The 25,555-nt window shown below is 40.8% G+C and overlaps 1 protein-coding gene and 1 non-coding gene across 5 annotated transcripts in view; both read right to left on the bottom strand.

Moving 5' to 3' along the window:
* Window positions 1–1,596: 1,596 nt before the first annotated feature.
* The window catches only part of COP1 (COP1 E3 ubiquitin ligase), a 102,553-nt gene continuing 78,594 nt past the window's right edge, over window positions 1,597–25,555 (bottom strand). For all 4 annotated transcript variants that reach the window (XM_028732342.2, XM_028732340.2, XM_028732341.2 and 1 more), the window contains 4 exons: window positions 23,194–23,318; window positions 22,268–22,428; window positions 4,881–4,925; window positions 1,597–2,717 (listed from right to left, as the gene is read on the bottom strand). In XM_028732342.2, the coding sequence (XP_028588175.2) occupies window positions 2,700–2,717; window positions 4,881–4,925; window positions 22,268–22,428; window positions 23,194–23,318 (349 nt within the window). In that variant the 3' untranslated portion in view covers window positions 1,597–2,699. The remainder of the gene's footprint in view (window positions 2,718–4,880; window positions 4,926–22,267; window positions 22,429–23,193; window positions 23,319–25,555) is intronic.
* LOC114589931 (small Cajal body-specific RNA 3) lies at window positions 11,634–11,770 on the bottom strand. The gene has a single exon (XR_003704860.1).

A 25,555-nucleotide genomic window follows, 5' to 3' on the forward strand; every position in this document is an offset into this window, starting at 1 on the left:
TATATAAATGTAACACAATAAATAAATGATAGCACTCTTTCAGTTGGAAAGACTACCATAGCGTTCTCTGTCCTTGGTTAATCTTTCACTTCTTCCAACTCTTTGGAGTGGCAGCCGGAGATTCTCCCGTGTTGCTATGTCTAGAGAGATTGAAAAAGCAGTGGGTTGACAACTGGGGGTGCCACCCCCCCCCAAGTGACTGATGGCAACAACAGAAGTGAGTACAGTGGTACCTCGCAAGACGAATGCCTCGCAAGACGGAAAACTCGCAAGACGAAATGGTTTTTTGTTTTTTGAGCTGCTTCACAAGACGATTCTCCCTATGGGCTTGCTTCGCAAGACGGAAACGTCTTGCAAGTTTGTTTCCTTTTTCTTAACACTTTTAATACAGTTGCGACTTGACTTCGAGGAGCAACTCATAGCACACGGTGTGGTAGCCTTTTTTGAGGTTTTTGAAGACTTTGGTGATTTTTGAAGCTTTTCCAAAACTTTCCCGACACCGTGCTTCGCAAGACGAAAAAAATCGCAAGACGACAAAACTCACGCAACGAATTAATTTCGTCTTGCGAGGCACCACTGTAGTGTCACAGGTATGCAATCACATTTTGCAAGGCTGCAATAGTCCAGTCAAGATGGCTATGGCAGTACCATCAACATAGCACCCTAGATTCCGCTCCCGGATATATTTTTTATCAGAATTATAAAAACTGATGCTTTCGTTTTTAAAAAAAGTTAACATGGTTGAAGAGAAAAAACTGAATCAGCTATTCCTAAGCAAAAATTTTTAGAATGTGATTTACATGAAGTACTGCCTTCATGTATGTGACAAATACCAAAGAAATGCTGGAAGACATGTTGAACTTCTGTAACATCATGTGAAGTTATTTATTCCAAACGGAACTCCTCCTCTAGCCCCAGAAAGACAGGTCAATATTGTAATGTGAAGGTGGCCTTCTCTTCCTCTGAGTAAGGGTGGGTGGATGGCGTGGGAAATCACATGTAGAAAACCCTCTTCTGCTGTGACTATGAGAAAAAGCCCATTTATTTTTAAATGAAAGTTGGGGTTCTCTGGATTCCATTTAAAACCAGGCCTGGCCAGGAAATGAGATTTCAGTACAGCACGCTGTCCACATGTTGCCATGCGCTTTTCACTAGAACTGCAATCCAGCTAAAGAAACTGGGAATAAAATTGGTAATCATGTGTTTTGGTCAATTAATTTTCCATTTCTGAAGCAAGAAGCATATTTTTCTTTTTTTCAGGGAATACACACATGGCTTGGTGTGATTTATTCCATCCCATGTGAGAGAAAAGGTGAATGCTTCTTTTCATGTTTGCCATCTGCAGTGTGTGTGTGTGTGTGTGTGTGTGTGTTTGTGTGTCGGTGCTTACATGAAAAAGATTGTTTGGAAAAATCTGCTACCCAATTAACTGAAATCACCCTTTAAAATTTTTGTTTCTGATTAAGCCAACTATTTAATTAATTCAACTATAAAACAATGTAGCCCTATTTTTTAGGGGTGTGAAGTCTTCTGAAATGCCACCCCCCCACACACAAACAAGCCTTCATTTTTTTGGCTGACAAATTAACAATATGGAACATTTGAAATCACAGTTTATTTCCCCATTCTCTTCACTTGTACAATTAAGTGTATGCATGGTTATTAAAAAATAAGGCTACCATAGCCTGTCCCCAAAATATATTACAACATTCAAAATGCTTGGCTTCTACAAGTGACACAAATGGGGGGGTGGGGTGTTTAGTGGCAGGGAGGGGTTGAACAAACTGGACCGTATGTGGACAGGCTTTGAGGCCTTTCACCTCCAGTTAAAAGAATTTCAATATAATTCAGATCAGAAGGGACAGAAAGTCATTATTGACAGTTTTGGTGGCCTGTCAAGGAGATAATGGTGCCAACTCTGCTCCCAGGCAACACATGCCCACTTCACTGATGGCACCCTGACTTAGCTGGCAGTCCAGAGAAGGGGCCATGTAGCAGGTGGGCTTGGAGACTGAGCTGCTTGCGTGGCCTTAGAAGTGGTCCCCTCACATCAGGATAGAGGAATTAATGTTTGTTAAACAGACTGCTCTGGTAGGCTTCAGCGTTTGGAAAAGTAAACTTGCCCGAACTCAGAAATCATTTCAAAAACAAAAGCAACTAAACCAAATTTTACTTGATGGCCTCAAATTAGGAAGACACATGTCAGGATAACAGATGTTTCCCCGCTTCGTGGGAATGGGGAGTGGGGGAGAAGAGAAAAAAGGAAGACGTGGTGATCCAGAAGGTGGCTCCAAAGCACAGCCCTTGAAAAAAACCTGGTATACAAGGGCAAACCTGTCACCATGTCTATCATCAGAGGGCCATCTGCTTCTATGTGTGGCTCAATGAACTTTGACTATTTATTTTTCAGCATCCACTTTTATTTAAAATAATCCACGTCTCCCTCCCCCATCATAAAAATTAGACAAGCAATAGAACCAGCAGCAGCAAAGTCTGTGGAGTTAATGGTGGTGGTACTGAATTCCCAGGTGCTTCCCAGATTCCCACAGTGTCCTAAGAGTGTTCCATACGTGAAAACAAACCCCCCAAAATGTGATCACTCTGAGAAGGAAGAGCAGGTTAGCTTCGGTTTTGTGCCCCACTGAGAATCCCCGATGAAAGCAGGATCAAGTATTCAAAGCCTTGAGAGAGAACATCTTTCATACTAGCTCCAGTACCTGGTTAAAAGAAAAGCAGAAAACAATTAATAAGGGAAAGCAGACACCGTTTTATTTCCTTATTCACAAACAACCTTCTAGCTTAGGGCCATATTTGAGGTGGTGCAGGTAACCATATTTGTTGCTTCCATGGCTGCATGCATTAAGTGGGAGGCAGGAAGGAAATCAATTTTTATTAACAAGACACAGATAAAATAGATGAACAGAGGTAGACCCCCATACCACATGATTATTCACCCAAACTTCTCTTTCCCCTAGCCTAGCTCCCGATACCACAAGTGAGCTAGGCTAGAAGAAAAAGAGCCTGAAGCGATGAGGTGAGGTCTGTTGGCTCATTTCCTTGTTTCATGAAAAGATTGCACATGAAACCCCATCCTGTTTTATCGAGGAATAGAAAAGAGACAAAGGAGGCTCCTTGTCTAATGTGGCCCTTGAAAGTGGTCTGGTCCAGGGGTCTCCAAGCTTTCCTTGCCTTGGGCCGGTGTCTCCAGCAACAATTGCGCAATGGGCACGTGCGCAAACACTATTTCCAGTGCACATCCGGGTCGGAGGAGGCCCGTGCACATGCGCACAAGCTTTTTACGGTGCTCCTCCGACCTGGAAGTGGGTCCCCACGCCGCACCAGTATGAGCGGGTGGTGGGAGTCACTGCATGCCGGATAAACGAGTCCCTCGGGCCTTATCCGGCCCCCGGGCCATAGGTTGGTGATCTCTGGTCTAGTCCCTTTCATTCTCATGTCATTTAGTACTGCAATCCATGAAGGTATTGCTTAAGGAACCTTTGGCACAAGGTAGAGAGTGTTTCTAAGTACAAAATGCACATAGGGTAGAATGTTACAATCTCAGTCTTTCAAAGGTTCCCTCCACCCCCATCGTTCTGCCCGGACACTGAGATCCAGCACCGAGGGCCTTCTGGCAGTTCCCTCATTGCGAGAAGTGAGGTTACAGGGAACCAGACAGAGGGCCTTCTTGGTAGTGGCGCTTACCCTGTGGAACACCCCCCTTCAGATGTGAAGGGAATAAGCAGCTATCCTATCTTTAAAAGACATCTGAAGGTTCAGGGAAGTTTTTAATATTTAACGCTGTACTAGTTTTAACACTTGATTGGGAGCCACCCAGAGTGGCTGGGGAAACTCAGCCAGATGGGCGGGGTATGTATGTATGTATGTATGTATGTATGTATGTATGTATGTATAAATAAATTATTATTATTATTATTATTATTGAATGTTAGAAATGACAGGTGGCAAGCTCACAACCAATTCTCCCACCAATATCTGTACTGACTTCAGGCTTAATATAATTACTCCAAACCAGCAAGTTGAAGGTGGATAACCATCTCCCAGTACAGATTTGCACAGCAAATATGTGACAGCCTTGTGGACTATAAAGGGAGAAACTCAAAGAAGAATCATTTAAATGGTGCTTAATAATAAGAAAAAGGGAGCACTTAAAGCAACCCCATTCAAGGTTGTTTTCAAGCTCTGAGCTTCTTTTCCAAAGCTACTTTAGGGATTTGTAGCTGGCCAGAAGGAAGACAGATTATCAGCAGGGAAATACCCTAGCTTTTAGCTCTATTTCCTTTTAGTGTTATAATTTACCTAGCTAACCAGCTCAATTATTCAAATTATCTAGATGCACTGTAACAGAGATGGAGTCAGCTTCTGAATTTTTGTTTCCTATTTAAATGAAAGAGGAAAGACAAGAGATCGAACAAGTCCAGAAAGGGCACAAGAGTGCTCACCAGGGCAATGGGATGCCAAGGTTCAAAGTACTGCTGCTGAGTGAGATCATTTTCTTAGATGGACTGGGAGTATCTAGAACATTTCCAGAACTCTAAGCTCCAGAGTTCTTAGCTGTGTTGGTGCAGCCTTCTTCATGTGCAACTTGCACAGAGACCATAAAAAAATGGAACAGTCTTCTCATGTTTCATTGCCTTCCAGAGAGGCCCTAAATGGCCTTCTGGACACACTCCTCACCTTTTCATTATTTGGGCATATTTGATCTCCAAGCTCACTCTATTCCCACACCCATAGTCTACAGCAGATGCAAATAAATCACTTCACATTATAAACACTTGGGAGTAAGGGGGAAATCCAGGAATGGGCTTTTCCAATTTTCAGTTACCTTGTGGCTACTAATTGAGTGGCATAGACTAACTTACCTTAATTGTACCCTGACTGTTAGCAGCAATCAGCACATTGGACTCCTGCAAAACAAGAAAAGTCATCAGGGAAGTGAACGTGGCTACTTGTATACTTAAATCACTTTTGATTCTGCAATTCCAACTTTAAGGAGAAATTGATATCTGACTTCTCTCTTTTAAAAACACTGCACCTGAAAAAGTTAGGAAACCATTTAGAGAAAAGCAGAATGTATTTCAAAGTAGCATACAAATATGAAATCACATCCAGATCTGTTTGCGTGGGAGCTAAACAAGAAATACAAAGTTTACTTTGTTTTTTAGCCACTAGTACAAAAGGTTCCATGATCACTGCAGATGGCGACAGCAGTCACGAAATTTTGGGAGAAAAGCAATGACAAACCTAGACAGCATCTTAAAAAGGAGACATCACCTTGCCGACAAAGGTCCATATAGTTAAAGCTATGGTTTTCCCAGTAGTAATGTATGAAAGTGAGAGCTGGACCATAAAGAAAGCTGATCGCCAAAGAATTTATGCTTTTTAATTATGGTGCTGTTGGAGAGTCCCATGGACTGCAAGATAATCAAAACTATCCATTCTTAAGGAAATCAGCCCTGAGTGCTCACTGGAAGGACAGATCCTGAAGCTGAGGCTCCAATACTTTGGCCACCTCATGAGAAGAGAAGACTCCCTGGAAAAGACCCTGATGTTGGGAAAGATGGAGGGCACAAGGAGAAGGGGACGACAGAGGACGAGATGGTTGGACAGTGTTCTTGAAGCTACCAACATGAGTTTGACCAAACTGCAGGAGGCAGTGGAAGACAGGAGTGCCTGGCGTGCTCTGGTCCATGGGGTCACGAAGAGTCGGACACGACTAAATGACTAAATAACAACAACAACAACAGGTCTCAGGTGCCTTGTCTAAGCTCACCAATTGCCAAACATAAAGAGATGCTTTCAAAATTTATTGCAACAGAATGCAAAACAGCATAGAAAATGCATGCAAATAAAATGGTGCTATGACTTCTAATATACCAACGATTCCTTTACTATTCTGTCAGAAGCCAGTCACTTTATGCCTCAATGACTCATCCACTTGTAACTGTTTAGGTAGATTTCAGTTTATTCATCCAACTAGTAATGGACCACATTTACCCAGAGACATGGCCCTCCAGATGATGTTTGTTGGATTGAGTCTGTCATCTGAACCTGGGCTCATCATTCAGTCAAGAACAAATGTTGGTTACATCTCAAAGCTAAGAAGGACACAACCACAATTTCATCTTTCATTCAATTGAGAAATCTTTGGCTTCCACTTTTAGATTTCTCAAAAGTCTAGCTCAACTTCACCTTCCTATTATATTATATTCTAGCCTAGGCATATCATGAATTTAATTTGTAGTTAGGCGCAAGATCTCTTGTCATATCAAACATTACAAATTTCCCTCTCCTCTTTTTACTTATGCCTGGCATGCTCTTTTTGAACGTATTTGTCACTTTCCCCCTCTTTCTTTAGAAATGGCTCAAAACATGTCTGCTTTTCCTTCTAAAGCTTATCTTTTGTAAAACATCCCTGCCTAATCGCATTAAAGCGATTCTTGTACAACACAAACAACCAGATGAGTGGCTCTGAACTGATGTTAGGAGCTTCAAGAAATAGTGAACTGACTGATGTAAATTCCTTTAATCCAAGCTTCTAACAAAGCTATGTTGGACCAGTTTGAGTGAGTGTGTGTGTGTGTGTGTGTGTGTGTGTGTGTGTGTAAGTGTAATAACTCAGTCCACAAGGATGACTCTTTTCAGACATTCCTTCTTGGCCTATGCGCTAAAAATAAAAATAAATCACAGCTTTGTAAATTTTCCAAATTCTAAGATCAGTGTTGTCCACACGAGTAAGATGGATATCGCAACTTCTGCTTTTTGAATTAGATATTGATTTAGAGGACATTTTAATGTTCTATAACATTAAAATGTGATGTGATGGTTTAATAATATTCAGTTTTTAAAATTTCAAGCATTTATATCCCTCCTGTAGATTGCCATTGTGCCTTATAAACTGTAAAATATTATAGAATAGTAAAGTTGTGGGGAAATATTAAAAGAAGTAGCCAATTAAAAAAGCAATACCCTGAAAGACCAACTGTGATAAAAGTTTCACTGCTTATCTAAAAACAAACAATGATGGGGTCAGACATACTTCTCTAACTTAGGGTTGCCATATTTTGAAGAGGGAAAAAAGAATACACATTTGCCAACTTCTACTTTTAGCTATGGATCGCTATGTTGACTCTACCCATGAAAAAGAAGACGTGTCTTGGAAAAAGAGGACATCTAACCCCCCCTTTTGCAAGGCAAAGGTAAGGGGCTATCCCTCTTACCTCTGCAATGTGATAACTTCATTTCGGTTTGGAAATTTGCTTTCTAGGCTGTAGAAACCACACCTCAGTCATGTAAATAATATTCTTGTAATGGTTATCCAGACCATTTGTGAATATTCTCCTTTCCCCTTCTCTCATAATAAACAATATTCTCTTGTATAACCCTCTCCTCTTCTCAGAAAACCTGGAATTTTTCTACCCTTAATTCACCAAACCTGCCCCCAGAACTTCTCCCGTCAAGGCTTTGCACAAGACTTCACCAACAGCATTTCTTCCATGTGTTTTATTTTTTACTCCTACAAATTCTCCAATCAGATGGGCGGGGTACAAATTACTACTACTACTACTAATTTGTTTCCCCTAATTTTTTTTTAAGAACACTTCTCATTCTATCACTTGGCCCTCTTGTCTCAATTTCCCCCTCTGTGAAATCTATAGCTGCTGTTTATCATCCTCTCATTCCTGTTATTCCTTTAAGCTAGGTGTGGGAACCTTTGGCCTTGCAGATGTTGTTGAACTACACTCCCCATCATCACTGGCCACTGGCCATGCTTGCTGGGGTTGATGGGAGCTATAGTTCTTCTGGGGGGCCAACCAACATACTGTCCTCTCGCAACTTCTTTCTGAAATTCTCAAATGTATTGTTGCTTCTTAAAAACTCTAACTCTCTTTTTGACCCCTTTTAGAGCCATACTAGGTGTTGTGTAGGGCAGTGTTCCCCAACCTTGGGCCTCCAGCTGTTTTTGGACTACAACTCCCATCATCCCTCGCTAGCAAGACCAGTGGTCAAGGATGATGGGAATTGTAGTCCAAAAACAGCTGGAGGCCCAAGGTTGGGGAACACTGGTGTAGGGGATTAGTGAATGAGATCCCCACTTTTAAAATGTTCAAAAGGGGGTCACTGATCAATTCTTGCCATGCAATTATCTTAATCTGAATTATCCTCACCCTGAAGATGCCTTCTGGGTTAAGTTTAAAAAGTTGGAGATGCTATTCATGAATTTCCTGAGTCGTGCCTAGTTTGGTTCTCAGGGCTCATGCATGCAGCAATGAACACAAAACAAAAGCAGGGTGCCCTTGACCCAAGAACACTTTTCAGCATGTCTGAAAGCATCACATTTCAAAAGCATGAAATGACTCATATTTGAGATTATATTGCTGTTTTCATTAGCTGTCAAGTTCTTTAGTTTTTCTTACCTGCTGACATCATTTTTAGAATCTCAACGAGACCTGTGGAACCGATCCTGAGTTTTCCAAATGAAGCATTCAATTTGTTACCAAGCCCTGTTTGCCCAACAGAAACTCTCAGTTGTTCCCACATCACTTTTTATTCCCCTGAATATTGCATCTACCCATGTGTTAAAATGCAACCTTTCATTCTAGCTGCCAAGCCTTATTGATTTTTTTAAAAAGAAAAACCAGCTACTGTTTTGTGAAAGTTATAAAATAGTACTGAAAGCATTCAAATTGTCTCTATAAATAGGCTGCATTTCAACATTCGTACTCATGCCCCTGAGTAAATGGCTGCCATTTTCCCCAGTGGGAATGCAGCCACAGACTGCTCTCAGGAAAAGAGCAAAGCATTAGCAAAACAGGAGCCTTATCTATAATGCCTATCAACACTGGAACCTGCTGACAGGCAAAAAAATTGTTGAAGTTCAGAACACAGAACCAAATGGTAGAAACACCATATATTCATGTAGAACAACTGTTTTAAGCTTTTTAAAATCTGCTTAAAAGCATTCATCCACTTATTGTACAAATGGACCATTCTCTCCAGAAAAAAATAATAAAAGGATTTTTTTTATGTACAACAAGGACTAAAATCCCTAATGGAGTTGGCAGTAATATCACATAGCCTATCACTAAAGGAGAAACCATTATGTTCCACAGAAGTGATGTTACCATGCTGTGGGGAGTGATTAGAGGGCGTTCTTTGTTGCAATGCATGCTGTTTGAGCATTAGTGAATAATTGAAGGTATCAACCTATAGTACAATAATTCTCTTTGGGATGAGCTGCATAAGGGAAATGAAATAAAGACACTTCTTCCTTAAGGAGATGTAATGGTTGAGATAGTTATCGAGCGAAAATTCTAAGTCTGATGGCCATAGGATTTCAAGACTAGTCTTTTCAATTCAAGGTAATGGAGAACAAGGGTAGTTCTATTTATGAAAATGCACAATTAAAATAATTGCGGGAAATGCCTAGTGTTTCAGTTAGTGAATCAGATGAAGGGATAATCTCCATATACATCCTCTGGAAAAGCTCTTGAGAGCCCAACCACTGATATATTTTACCTTGGGGTAAATCAGATGGTCATAATGCCCTCATCTGCTGATCTGTGGCTCCCAAATATTCCTTAACTACCTGACAGAGGCCCCTCTACATGGCTGAAATTCACAACATGGCTTTTGGATTCCCTGATGAAATACACTGTAATAATTTGAAGCATTGTTTTTACTGATTGGATAGTTAATTAGATGTGCGCATATAACTGATTTATTGACATGATGAGACTGAAATTTAATAATGTGAAGTATTAATGCCAAGGTTAACTCAATTGAGAACCTGTACCATCATCCTCATTATTGGATTGGAACGAAGGCAACCAAGCTAAAGAGGAATTAGAGGAGACAGTAAAGGGCATACATTGACACCATCTGCCTATTCTTCCCACACACTTGGTGACACTAACGCAAATGGTACCAGGGCAGACTGGAACTTAGTTAAAATAAACATCAATTCCCAATGGCGGCAGCTAACATGCCATAAAGTGCACAGACAAGGAGACAAGTCTTCGACTGGTACCATAACACTGAAAGCATTGGTGGTCAAGATATGCTTCCAGTGGGAGGCCCTCAATGAAAAAGAATATAGATTTGCAATTTAGGCCGGGGGGGGGGGGGGGGGGGGACACCTAAGCAACTGGAGTTTGAAAGAAGCTGTGCATTTACTACCTTGTTTAGAAGCCTGTAACATCCATTGGGGACGCGGGTGGCGCTGTGGGTAAAACTTCAGCACCTAGGGCTTGCCGATCGCATGGTCGGCAGTTTGAATCCCCGCGGCGGGGTGAGCTCCCGTCTTTCGGTCCCAGCTCCTGCCCACCTAGCAGTTCGAAAGCACCCTTAAGTGCAAGTAGATAAATAGATACCGCTTACTAGCGGGAAGGTAAACGGCGTTTCCGTGTGCTGCGCTGGTGCCGGCTCGCCAGAGCAGCTTCGTCACGCTGGCCACATGATCCGGAAGTGTCTTCGGACAGCGCTGGCCCCTGGCCTCTTAAGTGAGATGGGCGCACAACCCTAGAGTCGGACACGACTGGCCCGTATGGGCAGGGGTACCTTTACCTTTACCTTAACATCCATTAGATTTAGTATAATTATCAATAACTGTTTCCTGAAAGAACATTACCTCTTGATACATCCTTTGTTTTATCCACTTTGGTTCTGTTAAATAAAACTTTCTTATTTGTTCAGCCTGAGTCTCCAAGTATCTAAGAGTTCCCTCACAAAAAACCCAAAAGATAACCTATTATAGAGTGTTATATGTAGTTGGGATCTGCTGCAATTGGTATACAGCGGTGGCATCCGCTACCGTATGCCATGAGATTAAATATCCCCTCCCATTCATTAGGCAAGGATGTTTCATGATTAGAAGGGGAAATGATACTTTCCCCACTATCCAGCCCATAGATAGGAAACATTCTGGTCCTGGGCTACAACCAACCCCAAACCTGAGTCCTCTAATGTTGTATAGCTCTCTGCTTCGAGAATGCTCTTCCCAAGGGACATGGCTGGCACTCATTCTCTGTTTTAGGTGCCAGGCAAAAACATTTTACCCAAGGCCATCAGTCCTTAATTGGGAGGGTAACTGGCTATGTCTGTGGCCTCTTTTGTACACTTCCTTTTTAACTGGATGGATACACACACACTTTAGGTCTTTTGTATTGCTGTTTTTTACACTGGGTTTTAATGTTTCATGCCATTTAGATTTGCATTCTGTAAGTTGCTCAGAGGTACTTTGGTCTAGGTACTGATGACATGCTACATATTTTGTTGCAAGTTACATTTGTTATAATTTAATACAGTAGAAACTTCAAGGAACCATGTAAAGAGGATGCTCAGAGTTAGAAAATCTGGGGATTTAGTTTAAAGTTTTCTGACTATTCCAGACTATTAGCTGAAATACTATAAGAATTCTGTAGAAAGAAATAGGAAAGTCATGCCACTATGATGATGATGGCATTTTAAAAAGCTAAAACCAGCTATACTTAGCCCTTCGCATAAGAAGAGCGACGTCTGCATGGTTCTATTCTGCTGTCCTCAATGCCAACTCATCACTGCAGACCAGGCTGTAACAATGCCTTTAGCACCAGGGATTGTGCACAGATTTTAAATATACATAAAGGGGAACAATCTGGATCAGCTGGCTCTGCAAAACCAGGCAGAATCCTTCATTTTACTCAAGGAAGGCTGAAAGTGTAGACAAAAGGCATTTTGTTTGCCCATGTTGGAGGTGTGTTCAGCTTCCAATTTTACAAAGAGCCATTATTAAGAGACCCTTTATTACATCCCCCTTTGCAGTCCAAGCTCCTGGCTACATTACATCTTAAATTAAACACATGTTAATGCATATAAATAAAGAAACAAAAGGAAAAATAATTAAAAGAGAGCCAGTGTGGTGTAGTGGTTAAGAGCGGTAGTCTCGTAATCTGGGGAACCGGGTTCGCGTCTCCGCTCCTCCACATACAGCTGCTGGGTGACCTTGGGCCAGTCACACTTCTTTGAAGTCTCTCAGCCCCACTCACCTCACAGAGTGTTTGTTGTGGGGGAGGAAGGGAAAGGAGAATGTTAGCCGCTTTGAGACTCCTTCGGGTAGTGATAAAGCGGGATATCAAATCCAAACTCTTCTAAAAAGGCAGGTTTAATCCAGGTCAGAATTATTGTTAGCTCATGCAGAAATTTTATTTTTAAAGAACACACGGAATGCAGGTCATTTAAGGGCTTCTGCAAGTAAGTTAATTTAGGGAAAGCTTGTTTAATGCAGCTTTCTTCTGCTTTGTTGTTCTTGAGCAGGGGTCAGCAACCTTTTTCAGCCATGGGCTGGTCCATTGTCCCTCAGACCTTGTGGGGGGCCAGACTATATTTTTTTTGGGGGGGGGATGAACGAATTCCTGTGCCCCACAAATAACCCAGAGATGCATTTTAAATAAAAGGGCACATTCTACTTATGTAAAAACACGCTGATTCCCAGACCATCTGCTGGCCAGATTTAGAAGGCAACTGGCCGGATCCGGCCCCCGGGCCTTAGGTTGCCTACCCCTGTTCTTGAGTAACTTCTAACCGAACACTAACTTGAATCACACAGAATCCAAGTTGGATTCAAGAGAAATGTTATTCCTGGTTACAACAAACTGTTGTAGTGTAGGGTCTGCGTCTTCAGGATATTCCATTTCTCCTCTTTCGTGTTTTCCATTCCCTACCCTTAAGGGTCAGTCAGCATTCTGTGGCCACTGAGCATGCTCAGTCTGCACTGGGCTGTTCTGGGACCCTTCCACTTTAGGAATCTTTCTTCTAATCTTTTTTGTACTTTTGTAAACCTTGAGGTTCTCCAAGTCTGCTGACATCTCCTTGTGTGTGGATGCTGCTGCCACTTTGATTACACAAGGACCAGCACTTGGGAGAATGGGTTTGCTAATATAATTAGAAATACAGATTCCTACTGTTAGGGGGGAAAGCAGAATTCCATGCACAGTTCTGTGACCTCGTCTCAGGGGAGTCATGCAGCTTCAATTATGAATCTACCTTATAATTTTGATTTATTGCTTGAACTACACTCAGCATCAACAGAACTGGTAACAGCTTATTACTATTTCTTAACAATGCCATGGGTAATGGATTAAATAATATAATACCAAAGCCATAATAGTACAGGAGGAGGAGGAAGGGGACTTCGGGGATACCATACAACAGCAGGGAGACATTTGGGGATTGTTACAAGAGTTCTCTAAGAACTAAGAACTCTCTGTCACACCGCTAATGGCTTCAAAGCCAGCAGTGAGGATCAGGAACATGACCCGATGTTGCTGGAATTCTAAGAGAAATTTTGGACTCTATGTTAAAAAAACCCTGTGTGTTTTGAACATTGCTCACTTGATATTATAAGATGCATGAATCAACCCCATGTATTTTAGAAGAGAGATGGTGCCCAATACACACCCACACCCACATATATATATATATATATATATATATATATATATATATATATGATGAAGATGATGATGTTTATTTATCTCCCACCTTTCCCCCTGGCTGGGACCTTTCATCAATTAAACCATGATATCTGACACTAGCACTTTCATCTAACAGAATTTTTTCCAAGGCTATAGGCATTGTAATTATTTCTTTTTCTTCTACTTACGTTCCTTATTCCTTTATCTTGCTAACTGTGCCTCGACAGGTTGCATTGCAGTGGCAATATTGTAAAACATAACACTGATTCTTTCCCCAACCCCTCAATATCAACAGATAAACAGGAAAGCATGCCTACTCATGGGACAGCTCAGTAGGACACATGCCATATGGAGAAGCACATGGAAGCTTTTAGAGATGTCATTTCTCAACACTGCCAAGTAAAAATAGCTTGACAACATGAGACACTGAATGAGGTTGCCTCATGATTTTCAGTAATGAAAATAGGGAAAATATCTCTTTTCAGTGTTCTGGGATGAGTGCATCTTCACACCAAATTTGCAGGACAAGGCGAATGAAGCGTCCTATGGGAATTAAAGAAACTTACTGGAAAGCATGTCCTCTCACAAATAGCCTTGGACAAGCAAGTCTAGATCTGAATTTTTTTATTTTGTGGATTTCGGGACTGTGAGAACCACCTCTCTTTAATGGAATAATTAACTGCTTCCAAGACCATTCCAGATACTTTAAGCAACCAAGGTGGGCAAGCGTCAAGCATACAGCAGGTTGGGCTCACATCTCCTTACCCACAAGCTCCAAATCAGAGAAAGCTTTTCTACCTTCAGATCATCAGCATCCTGTCCTGTACACGCCACCAGGATGGATGGGAATGTGTATCTGACTAATGGACTGGGCCAATTATAATCTAAGGCATACAAAGCAGACCTTCAAAGCATATACACTGGTACCTTGTGCTACGTACTTAATCCATTCTGGAGGTCAGTTCCTAACAGGAAACCGCTCGTAACATGAGACACGCTTTCGCTAATGGCGCCTCCCGCTGCTGCCGCGCTACTGGAGCACGACTTCCACTCGCATCCCGGGGCAAAGGTCGCAACAAGGGGCATTTACTTCCAGGTTAGTGGAGCGCATAACCTGCAGCATTTGTAAGAGGGGTGGTATGTAACACGAGGTACCACTGTACCCATCTGCAAAGAATTCTGGGGACTGTAACTGTAATTTATTGAGGGTACTAGGAACTCTAGGTCTGTGAGGGGTAAAATACAGTTCCCAGAATTCTTTGGTGGGTGGGTGTATGCTAAGGTCCTCGATGCTAAGGTCTCCCAAAACAATGGTGTCGTCAATGCCACCTCTGAGACTTCCTTGTAGACCATAAGCTGGATAGCCTCATAATTTGAGTAATTGCTCTAACCTTTTCTGAAAATCAAATTCTCTTTGCATTTTTCAAGGATTTATTTGACCCCATAAAATTTCTGGTTATACTGCATGCTTCATTGTACCTAGCGCATTCCACTTGTCATAATTCAAGCTCTTCCTCTTTTCTTTTAGTAGTTTTCCCAATATACCATGGAATCCTACACCATTATGACCTTTCCCTCCAATATCCATGGCATTTTAGATTCTCTTCTTACAACTGGGCCCATCTGCAGGAGCGTGATTGGTCATCCCAAGTGAGTGAGGCTCATCTGACAGCAACAAGAAACTGAGGCATCAGTATCATCAGTCTAAAGATTCACCAGGAGCCTTCTGCTTTAACCTTTAAATGACTGTGAACACTCCCCTGCGCCACCAAGCTTATGAGGGAAATTAAGAAAATGTCTTTCTCTGTTTTATTTTATGTTGGATCTATATATGCATTAATTAATTAATTGTTTTGCAAATAACTTTGAGGCTTTTGGGGGGGGGGGGAGAGCAACAAATATGTTTAATAAAAAATTAGAATATTTCTGTTTTCACAGAATCATAGAATTGTAGAGTTGGAGGGATCATGGGGATCATCTAGTGACTAGTCCAATCCTCTACAGTGCAGGAATCTTTCACCCAACATTCGGCTTAAACTGACAACACTGAGATTCAGAATCTCATGCTTTACTGACTGAGCTATTACAGTGGTACCTCGAGTTACAAACGTCTCAGGTGACAAATGCTTCAGGTTACAAACTCCACTAACCTGGAAGAGTTACCTCAAGTTGAGAACATTGCCCCAGGATGAGAACGGAAATTGTGTGCCGGCGGTGTAGCAGCAGCAAGAGGCCCCATTAGCAAAAGCACGCCTCTAGTTAATAACAGTTTCAGGTTAAGAAAGCACCTCCAGAATGAATTAAGTTCATAACTAGAGGTACCACTGTATTCCTGTTTGTTCCATCATTCTTGTTGGTTGATTTTAAAAATTTGCATGGTTTTATTTTATAATTATATTATATTGTTATAAACAATATTTATGAATATTTCTCATAAATAAACTTTGAATCCTCTGTGCTTACAACTTCTGCAATAGAGCCGGGACAAGAGTACATGGTCTTAAGGGTCTGGCCTGAAAGTTTTTTGTGTTTCCATTTTTTGTGGGTAACATTTAATAATACTGTTTATTTGAATTTAGTACTGACCTGCTGCTTTCAAAGCGAGATCCACAAAAGGAACCTCCTGCACAAGCCCAATCAATGGAAGAAGCAGAATTGCAATGTTTAGTTACATTGCATATACTGTATGTACTGTAAGAGGTGTGTGCTGCCAAGTCGGCATAGATAAAAACTCCAGGCTTGCTGCCAGTTACAATCTCTTTCATTTATTTACAAAGTTCAAAAGAACATCTCCAGTGCTTCAGAGCATGTCCGACCCAGTCGGCAAAGATGCCACGTCTGGGGCAGAATCCGAGACCAGGGAGAAGAGTCGGTGGAAGAAGATTGGAAGAAATTTAAAGACTATCTACAGAAATATTGTAAAATTAATGAATGTTAGAATGATGTTGGATAAAAAGTTAAGTGGTTTTTAGCTATAATGCTATAAGGAATATGAAAAAATGGATTATTAACAGGTAAAAATTTAATGTTATAATATTTTAAGATTAAAGACTAGGATAAATAAAGAGGGAAAGGATTTGCTGAACTAATAAATTGAATTGGAATACAAAAAAGGGAGGTGTGAGGAGGTCCGGGAAACAAGCATATGAAAAATAAGTGATGGAAAGATGGAATTGTTTTTTAACTATTTTTACTTTGTATTTTTCTTTTTTCATTTTCTAAAATCTTAATAAATATCTTTAATAAAAAAAAAAAAAGATGCCGCGTCTGGTTTCTTTTTACTTTTTTTTGCCCAACATGCAAGTCTGCGGAAACCCCGCCTCTGATTTCCTCTGTTTACAGAATGACTAGGCTCATCCTCCTCCCTCCCTGTCTCCTCTTCGCAGTCAGACGACAGACTACTAATTATCTCTTTCGGCTCTCTATAAGTGCTGGTCTCTCCCCTTAGCTCTTTCCCCGTTTGCCTCTCCCTGACACATACATACATAAATACTTACATATATACATCCCACACAAAACATACATACACATCCAATGGCACAGAACTGCCCCACTGTGAAACTCACAGCACACACAGAAAGATATGTTTATTTTGATATTGTTGTATCAAACTGTATTTCTGGCATGCTTAGTTTTATCCATACCTTTTTAATATCATCTTGAAGTTAGTTTATTTTTTCATAAATAAGAAGAGCGTAGAGACTCTGTGAATTCATTTCAAGAGCGTTTATACATAAGACATGCCTGATCAATTGTGCCCTGTGACTAATAATTTTCTCTGCTTGACAAAAGCCAATTCAGGAACCCTGTGCTAATTAATATTAGTTAAGCTCTTCCACATAGCCTTGGATAAAAGGCATTTTACATCTTGCATGCTTTCTAAATTTTTCACTCTCTGCACCCCTTTCAGGGTTATTAATTAACAGGAAAATATACTAATAAGATAAAGTAAGTGATTTCAATGGCAGCAGGAGAATGTATTTTACTATCCAGAAGGTGAGTGTGACGCTGGGAGCTGGTTGGCACTACAATTTGGGTCAAAACAGATCTGAGGCACCTGCAACTGGCATGGATTATCAATCTGAATTAGAGAAAAACAATTTTAACTAAAGTCTATCAACTGCAATTTGTGTTCAACTAGTGTTTTAATCCAGGTAATTACTATTATAATGATACAATTGCTGATAAGTGGAACACAATGCTCTTAAATCTAGTTTATAAATATATGTCTCAGAAAACATGTGTGTGTGTGTGTGTGTGTGTAGTTACAGCTGTAGATGCAAGCGCATATGCGTACCTACATTTGCATATTATTTTCTGAATTGGATGCGAGAAGAAAATCACCTCTCCAGAAATCTCACATTTTAAATTGCTATAAAAACTGAGTGTACTTGCTCTAGATTATAATATATATTTGTAAACGCCAGAAAGATACTGTATACACTATATCCTACTGGAAAATAATATGTAAGAAGTCAGGTCACATGCCTTGTTTTCAGAGCTAGTAATGTTAAAAAGGGGGTAATTAACAATTGGCAGACTTGGAAGAGGCAAACCCTGGCAAGGGGAGACTACAACTAAGATCAATGCCAACATATATCAACCACAATTTGCTTTTAACTTTGGGTACTAAAATAAAGGAGTCAAATATTTAAATGAATTTGTAAATTGTGGAGAGGTGGGTGAGAAGCGTGGGAGAAATATGCTACAATCCAATCACAATCTCATATTCATACTTATGGAATAGGCGCTATTACATCTATGATGACCAAAATAACCATCTGGCATACTTAAAAACATATTTTGTGACACAAGCAATAAATCTGAAAAAGTTGGTTCTACCGCACAAAAAGAAATAGCATGGTTTCACATATCACAAGTGCTGGCAGTTATGCCATTCTGAAAGAACTGCTGTCGGGCTCTGTCTTCCCCAACAAAAAACCCCAGCTATTGCCTATCTATTTCACCACATACAGTCTTGGTTCACTCTGCTTTTCAGCCTCCAAATATTTCAAGCCCATTCTCAGATTTAAGTAACAACTTAAATCTCATTTGCCTCTGCCTGACTAGAAAATATCGAAGGTATAATAGTAAGAAAACAAATCACAACAGGAGTGAAAATCAGGACCCAAGCTCTTAGGAAAGCTGTTTTCTAGTAATTTTCAAAAAGTGAATGGATGGAACATTAAGCAATGTTGTACTGTACAGGATAATAAAGGCACCATTATTTTCTCGGAGATAATTTTAAAAAACCAAAAACAAATCATAAGCTTTGTGACTGTTCTTCTGCCAATCTCACAAAGTTAAAAGACAATTAAGATGTGGTTGGTTTTGTAATTAAGACTATGCAGAAGTGTGCTGAAGAGTTGTTCTGCAAGCTTGACTTCTGAACTCAAGAGAAACATATGGCTGCTAATTGCAATAATACCACACAGACTGAGGAATGGTGGCATGGGACCTTTTCCTAGATCTCCTTTCGGTTAGTGAGAAACAATTTCCTGGACAAGAATCTCTAGAGAGCCCTACCTGTGGTAAGAAGGTAGCAAATGGGAATTGTGATGAGCCTGCTAAAAAAAGATTCAAATGAATTCTAAATCCTGCACTCTGCATAATCACATTATCTAAAGGTCCTTGCAGAAGGACTGAAGTGTCAAAACACTGAAATTTGAGTCGGCAACTGTGCCACTAATAATAACACCATGACAGGCTCCTGTTGATCTCAAGAGTGGGACTCCTGAGGTGGTAATAATGAGTAAAGAGTTGCTACAGTCAGCTGGGCACCTTTTCCAATTATTCACATAAGAAACGGCATCCACTGTGGGGATCTAGAAGGTGATAGGAACTGTACTCTTAATAAGTATTATATGCAAATACGCACTGGCACAATTTGCAATTCTTTTGAGAAACTGTGACATTAAAATTGCTTGGCACAAAACATCACTCTTTTTCAGTAGCATGCACTTGCTTGTAAATGTTACATTAACGACTGAGCTTCTTGTCTAACTCATAACAGGCTAAGCAAGTCTCTTCTGCTGTTTAGGGACAAAACTGAGCGGGAAAGGCAGTCCAAGTGCATATTGGCACTACTGCGAAACAGAAAACTTTTCACTGAAAGCGGACTGCACAGAAGAAATAAAATGCAGTGACCAGGTACCACATGCTCCCCGCTAAAATCAAAGGAGCTTAAGAGCAGTTAACTTTAGCTGGAGAATACAATATAAATGTAGCAAACACAATACTAATGGCCACAAACATTGATGACATAATTCTGATTGTCTCAAACATTTTACACAAAATGTACAGAAACTATAAGCGTTTTTCTAATTAATAAAATGTTAAAGGTGAGATGACATTTCACATATTTAATAAAATAAGGAGTTAACTATCTACTGTATGGTCTAGTGCTACATGCCTTGAAGACATTCAAGTCACCCCCAATTGAAAGGATGAAGAGGTCAGAATAGTTAAAAGCCTCTTGCCTTCTCTGGCATTTTGAGGCCAGTTTCATCAATGAGAGGGATAATTCTACCACTTCCCTGTGGCTGAATTCTTTCTAAAGTGATTATCCTGGGTAAGATGCAGATTCAGAGTGTGACTCAGAAGTCAACACTTGGGAGGTGACTAAACCTATTTCCCCCAAATTTACAGTAAGTGATCTTGGAACTATCCAAACAATGCATTTTAGAATATCCTTTGCCAGCACAGTATGTCAATTAGGGATAGGTGAATTAGTGTCCGCCTTTGTTGGTTCCATGCACCTTTTCACATTAATCTGAAATCCCCCTCCCCTAAAATTCACAAATATTTATCTACACACCTAAACATAGCTTCATCTCAAAATATGCATTTCCAGTGTTTTGACTGAGACGACAACTGCACTGAACATTTGGGAAGTGTGAAAGTTGATGGATAACTAAGTTCATATCTGCACACTGGTCTGTGAAATGCGATCAGGTCAGTTCATATCAATCATCCCCAATGCCAACTTTCTAACAACAATGAAAGCAACATAGGAAATTGAATTCTGAATCTATTTCGAGCAACAGGTGCTAGGTTTGGCAGCTCCAGGATACGCTAACTGCACACAATCACACAAATGGGGAATGGCACTTCAGATCCAGTTTCCTGATTTACTTGGATATTCTCACAATGCTGCACAAAGACTACACAATTAATAGTTCTTGATGAAGGCAAACTGATAATTCTGGCCCCATCAGAAGAAAGCTAGATTTACGAGCTCTTCACAATCCTCTTATATTGCTACTATTTCCTGGCTTCTCTCTGAAAAAGATTCTAGGTTTTTTCCATGGCTGATTTGCATTCCATTTTCTCCCAACATCCAGAAGCCTCTGGCTTTTCTACACGGCATTTCTACTTAGGAAGTCCTTCCCAAGCCAACCTACTTATATACCGAAATGAACACACACAAACAGGCATGAAAAGAAATGGCTTCATTATAACAATACTGGTAGATCCGAGACCATGCCTAATCTACATAATCAAACTGTGTATGTGTCCACAAGCAATAGCTTTTTTACTTTCCTCTAAGTAAGTGCAATGACTAGCTTCCAACACTGTATCTGAGAAAGTGTCTAATACTGGGGTGGGAGAGCTAAGAAAAATGCCAATATATTTCACATCTGGCAACCCATGTACCACTTTGGTTTTAGATAGTACATGGGTAAAGGTAAAGGTACCCCTGACCATTAAGTCCGGTCGCGGATGACTCTGGGGTTGCGCACTCATCTGGCTCTATAGGCCGAGGGAGCCGGTGTTTGTCCAGACAGCTTCTGGGTCATGTGGCCAGCATGACTAAGCCGCTTGTGGTGAACCAGAGCAGTGCATGGAAATGCCATTTACCTTCCCACCAGAGCGGTACCTATTTATCTACTTGCACTTTGATGTGCTTTCGAACTGCTAGGTAGGCAGGGACCGAACAATGGGAGCTCACCCTGTTGCGGGGATTCAAACTGCCGACCTTCGGATTGGCAAGCCCTAGGCTCTGTGGTTTAGACTACAGCGCCACCCGTGTCCCTTAGTCAAAAAAACCTGGGACAAAATTTTCATGGCCCTCTAGCAGCTATGGTGGCTCTTTTACCAGAAGTAATGTATTTATTGTTAAATCTGCAAGTGTATACTTCATTCTGAACAAGCTTACCCACTTAACAGTGAGCCAGGGAAATGGGAAGAAACAATGAAAAGCAAAATGAAACAATGAACACCATTGACCAAAACAATATTCTCAAAACTAAGCATGAGGCAAAGCTTGCACTCTCACCAAGCTCTAATTATCAACATGCTCCAGAGAAGAGGATGTGTTTTGCATGATGAAAGTCCCAAGGATTGCACCCGGGTCCTTTAATTAAGAGAATACCAGACAGGAGGTCTGGAAAAGACCTCAGGGGCAATCAAAGCAAACATCACCTAGGCTAGATGAACCAACATCTTACACAGTGTAAGGCAGCTTAATATTTGCTTGTACAACCAACTTCCACAGGATACACATTGCGGATGACTAATACAGCCTCCACAAAAATGCAGTGAATTTTCCAGCACCAGTAGTTTAGCATCCTAAGGCAGCCCTGGTGAATGCAGTACCCTCCAGATGAGGCTACCACAGGACAGGGACACAGCTCATGTTGTTACAGTAACCCACATTTTTGTTGCTTCCTTACCCAAAAGGGAATCTTTCACCATCTTTGACACATCTTTACCTTTTTACCCATTGGACCCAGATAAATAACCTGCTAAACACTAAGATACAACAAGAAGGGAAAATGAGCAAAAATGTTTACCCCGTCTGGCAGTGCCCTCCAACACACAGCACTGACAAATTCATTTGTATCATCTTCCTTACGGTCCTTGTCCAGGACGCTTTTGACAGTGTCAAATTTGAAGGTTAGCAGTGTCTTTGAGAGACCCTTGTAGTACAAGTAGAGGGAATTATTTTCACTTCCTGCAAACAAAAGCAAAAATAAAGAAAGAGGAGGCAGATTGGCAATGTGCAAGGATTCCTAAATATTCATTTCAGATAGCTTTTGATGGGGTAGGTAAGTGTGGGTTGGAGGCTAACTGTTACAGTTAAAGCAGAGAACTCCAAGGTAGAAGGAAGATCACTGCATTGCATAACATTACCTACAACTTGCCAGACACATACTTGCCAGACACATAAAATTTGGGTAGTGTAGAAAACAGTGCAAGGCAGTGGTTCTGAAGGCTAGTAAGTTTTTAACTGTACTGTAGAAACATAAGAACTATTTCCAAGATGTCCTATTATCACTCCACCACGCAGTGTCGGGACTTCATATAAAGTCTTTTGTGCTCTGCTCCAGGCACCAGAGTTCAAGAAGAATGGTAACAAACTGAAAAGGATTCAGAAGTAAGCTACAAAAGTGATAAAAGGTCTGGAAGGGACATCCTGTGAGGCAAGACTGAAGTATTTGGCTTATTATTCAGCTACAGGAAAGAGTGGCAAGGGGCAACCATGCTGACAGCTTTAAAGTATTTTAAAGAATCTCAGAAGAGGGAAGAGATAATCACTCACCATATGCCCCAGTGCTTTAAAAGTTTTCAGTTTTTATAATTGGGGTGTAAGTCACAATGTGCTGTGGCAAATCAGGTGCTTTAATTTCATTGTGCCACACAAGCATGTGCTGGACCCTCCTACAGCTTTGCAGGCAGTACATATTGGTCCCCTTTGCTGAACAGTTGTTTCACTTACCGCAGGCAATATAGTCTCCATTGGATGCCAAACCCACAAAATTTTTCTCATTGATGTGACCCTTAAAGGAACGCAGACAGTGTGGCTTTCCTACATTCCACAGCTTTAGCTGACTGTCCGTTGACCTGAAAAAAAGACGTATGAATCACCCATAAGTCATTAGTTTGCACTGTATGTCAAAGTGCTAGGAAGGCCCTCCTAAGAAGACATGGACATTTGTCAGGGCAGGCAAAACCACTGCACACGTGGGTATCCGTGTGTAGCTTGAGCAGTCAAGAAAGCAGATTCCCAACATGATCTCTCAATAGAGTTGAACAAGGAAGACGCATTCCACAGAATTGGCCTAGCATATATCCACCAGGGTACACAATGTGTTCTATCTGCTAACCAGCCTAAATCGGATTTTTAAAATGTAAGTTGGATTTTGGTTTATTTTAAACTTCAGTTATATTAAATGTCACATTAAAACTAACGTGTCTTAAAATGAACTCTGAGTTCAATGCAATCATGTGAAGTCTATGTGTACACTCCTTTAAAACTGCAACTACACCAAGGTTTTTACTTTTTTTCTGTAAAAACTCAAAATGAGGAATATACCAAAATTTTGTGGTCAGTAATTATCAATAAAACATCTCACAACATACTGTGTATTATTGTGACAAATTATGAAATTGTTTGCTATTTCAATCAACTATGGACATATGCTCTTGCTTCTGGAAAGATAAGGGAAGAGGCAGACAAGCCTGCAGGTTTCACTGCACTCAATGGGACCACCTAGTAGGTGGTACGTACTTAAAGCGTGTAAGCTATAGCTTCATCAAAATATGGATTTCAGAGCATAGAAACTAAAAAATCTAGAAATAATACAATATGAAACGTAGCAATATAGTACAATTTAGAGGAATAAAACTATTTAACTAGCTAAAAATACTATAATTTTATATTCCTGGATCAAGAAAAAGGTTTTAATCCAGTGCCAGAAAGTCTAAACTGTCAGCACCAGTGAGGGTATTCCAAAGTCAGGGAGCCATCACAGAGAAGGCCTTCTCTTCTGTACATAATGTATTTTCTTCCACGGAGAAGGGCATCCTTTGAAGATCTTAACACCCAGGCAGGATGATACAGAAGGAAACAACACTTTCAGATATTTGGATCAGAAAGCCATTTAGACCAAGGGTAGCAATGTGGTGCCTTTCAAATGTTGTTGGAATGTAACTCCCATCATTCCTCTCCACTGGCCATGATGGCTGAGGCTGATGGGACTTGGGAGTCCAATAATATCTGCCAGTCACCCCTTTAAACAACCCAATCACATATAAATAATAAATTATGATTATTGGTTTTCCTTCATTTAAAGCTTCATTTAAACACCAGCACCTTCAATTAGGCTCAGTTGTGAAAGTGGAGAGGCTCTGGAACTGCACCACTGCAGGTTTGTGTAGGCTGGAGATTGGAATTACACTATAGAACCAAAAAGTGTACAATGGGTAGAGACTCTAGTGAACACTGGAATTGTTCAACACTCCCCATAATATCACAAACCTATCTGAGAAATGCAAGTATGGCAGGAGACCTTGCAATGTGAAAATGGAAGTCTGGGGACCTGAACAAATTGTGGCTGCAGACTGCCACAGAAGAGGCAGGCACGCTTTTTTCTTTCCTGATGTTGTGATTTCCTTTGAGGGGAAGGGAAATCTTTTAATTACTTTAATTGTGAAAATTAAGCCAACAGATATGGAGGGGAAAAGTACAAAATGAAAAAAACCACTTGCCTTGGAGATGCATAGACTCCTCCCCAAAGCGTACCTCCCCCCCCCCCCCCCACTATTCACAATGCACAGGATGCAATAAAGCAGCACCAGAACTGATGAACTGGTAAATGTCAGGTGGCTCCAAATGGCCTGGAGGTCACGGGGCAGATTTAATCGATGTGATTCATAAAACAGCTTACGTTAGAAAAAGCAAATATTTTCTTACAATTTTCTTTAACTGCAGTTAACCACTGATAAAGCTCTTCCACTGACTGCAATGTTACAATACAGCACACTGTGTTGGGAGGGAAGTGGAAGAGAAGAGATCCCAACATCTCTGGCGCAGCACACCCTTGCCCAGCTATTGCTTCATCTGAATTGGACAGCTCTGTCAATATAACCTAGGGCTATGGAACAAGCATTTTCAAATGTCTGTCTCCCAAGTAGGACAGGCCTCTTTTGTCCTTTCAAGGTCCCACGCATGATGCTGCCATCTGATTACACAGGCAAAATGCTTTGTGGTTTTGACACTGCCTATGGTTTAACCATTCAGTTTAATAGAAGTTTGACAAGCAATGCTTCTTTTTTAGTTGCCAAACCTCTGTAACTTC

The sequence above is a fragment of the Podarcis muralis genome, chromosome 5 (genome assembly GCF_964188315.1).
Source record: "Podarcis muralis chromosome 5, rPodMur119.hap1.1, whole genome shotgun sequence".
Taxonomy (NCBI): Eukaryota; Metazoa; Chordata; class Lepidosauria; order Squamata; family Lacertidae; genus Podarcis; species Podarcis muralis.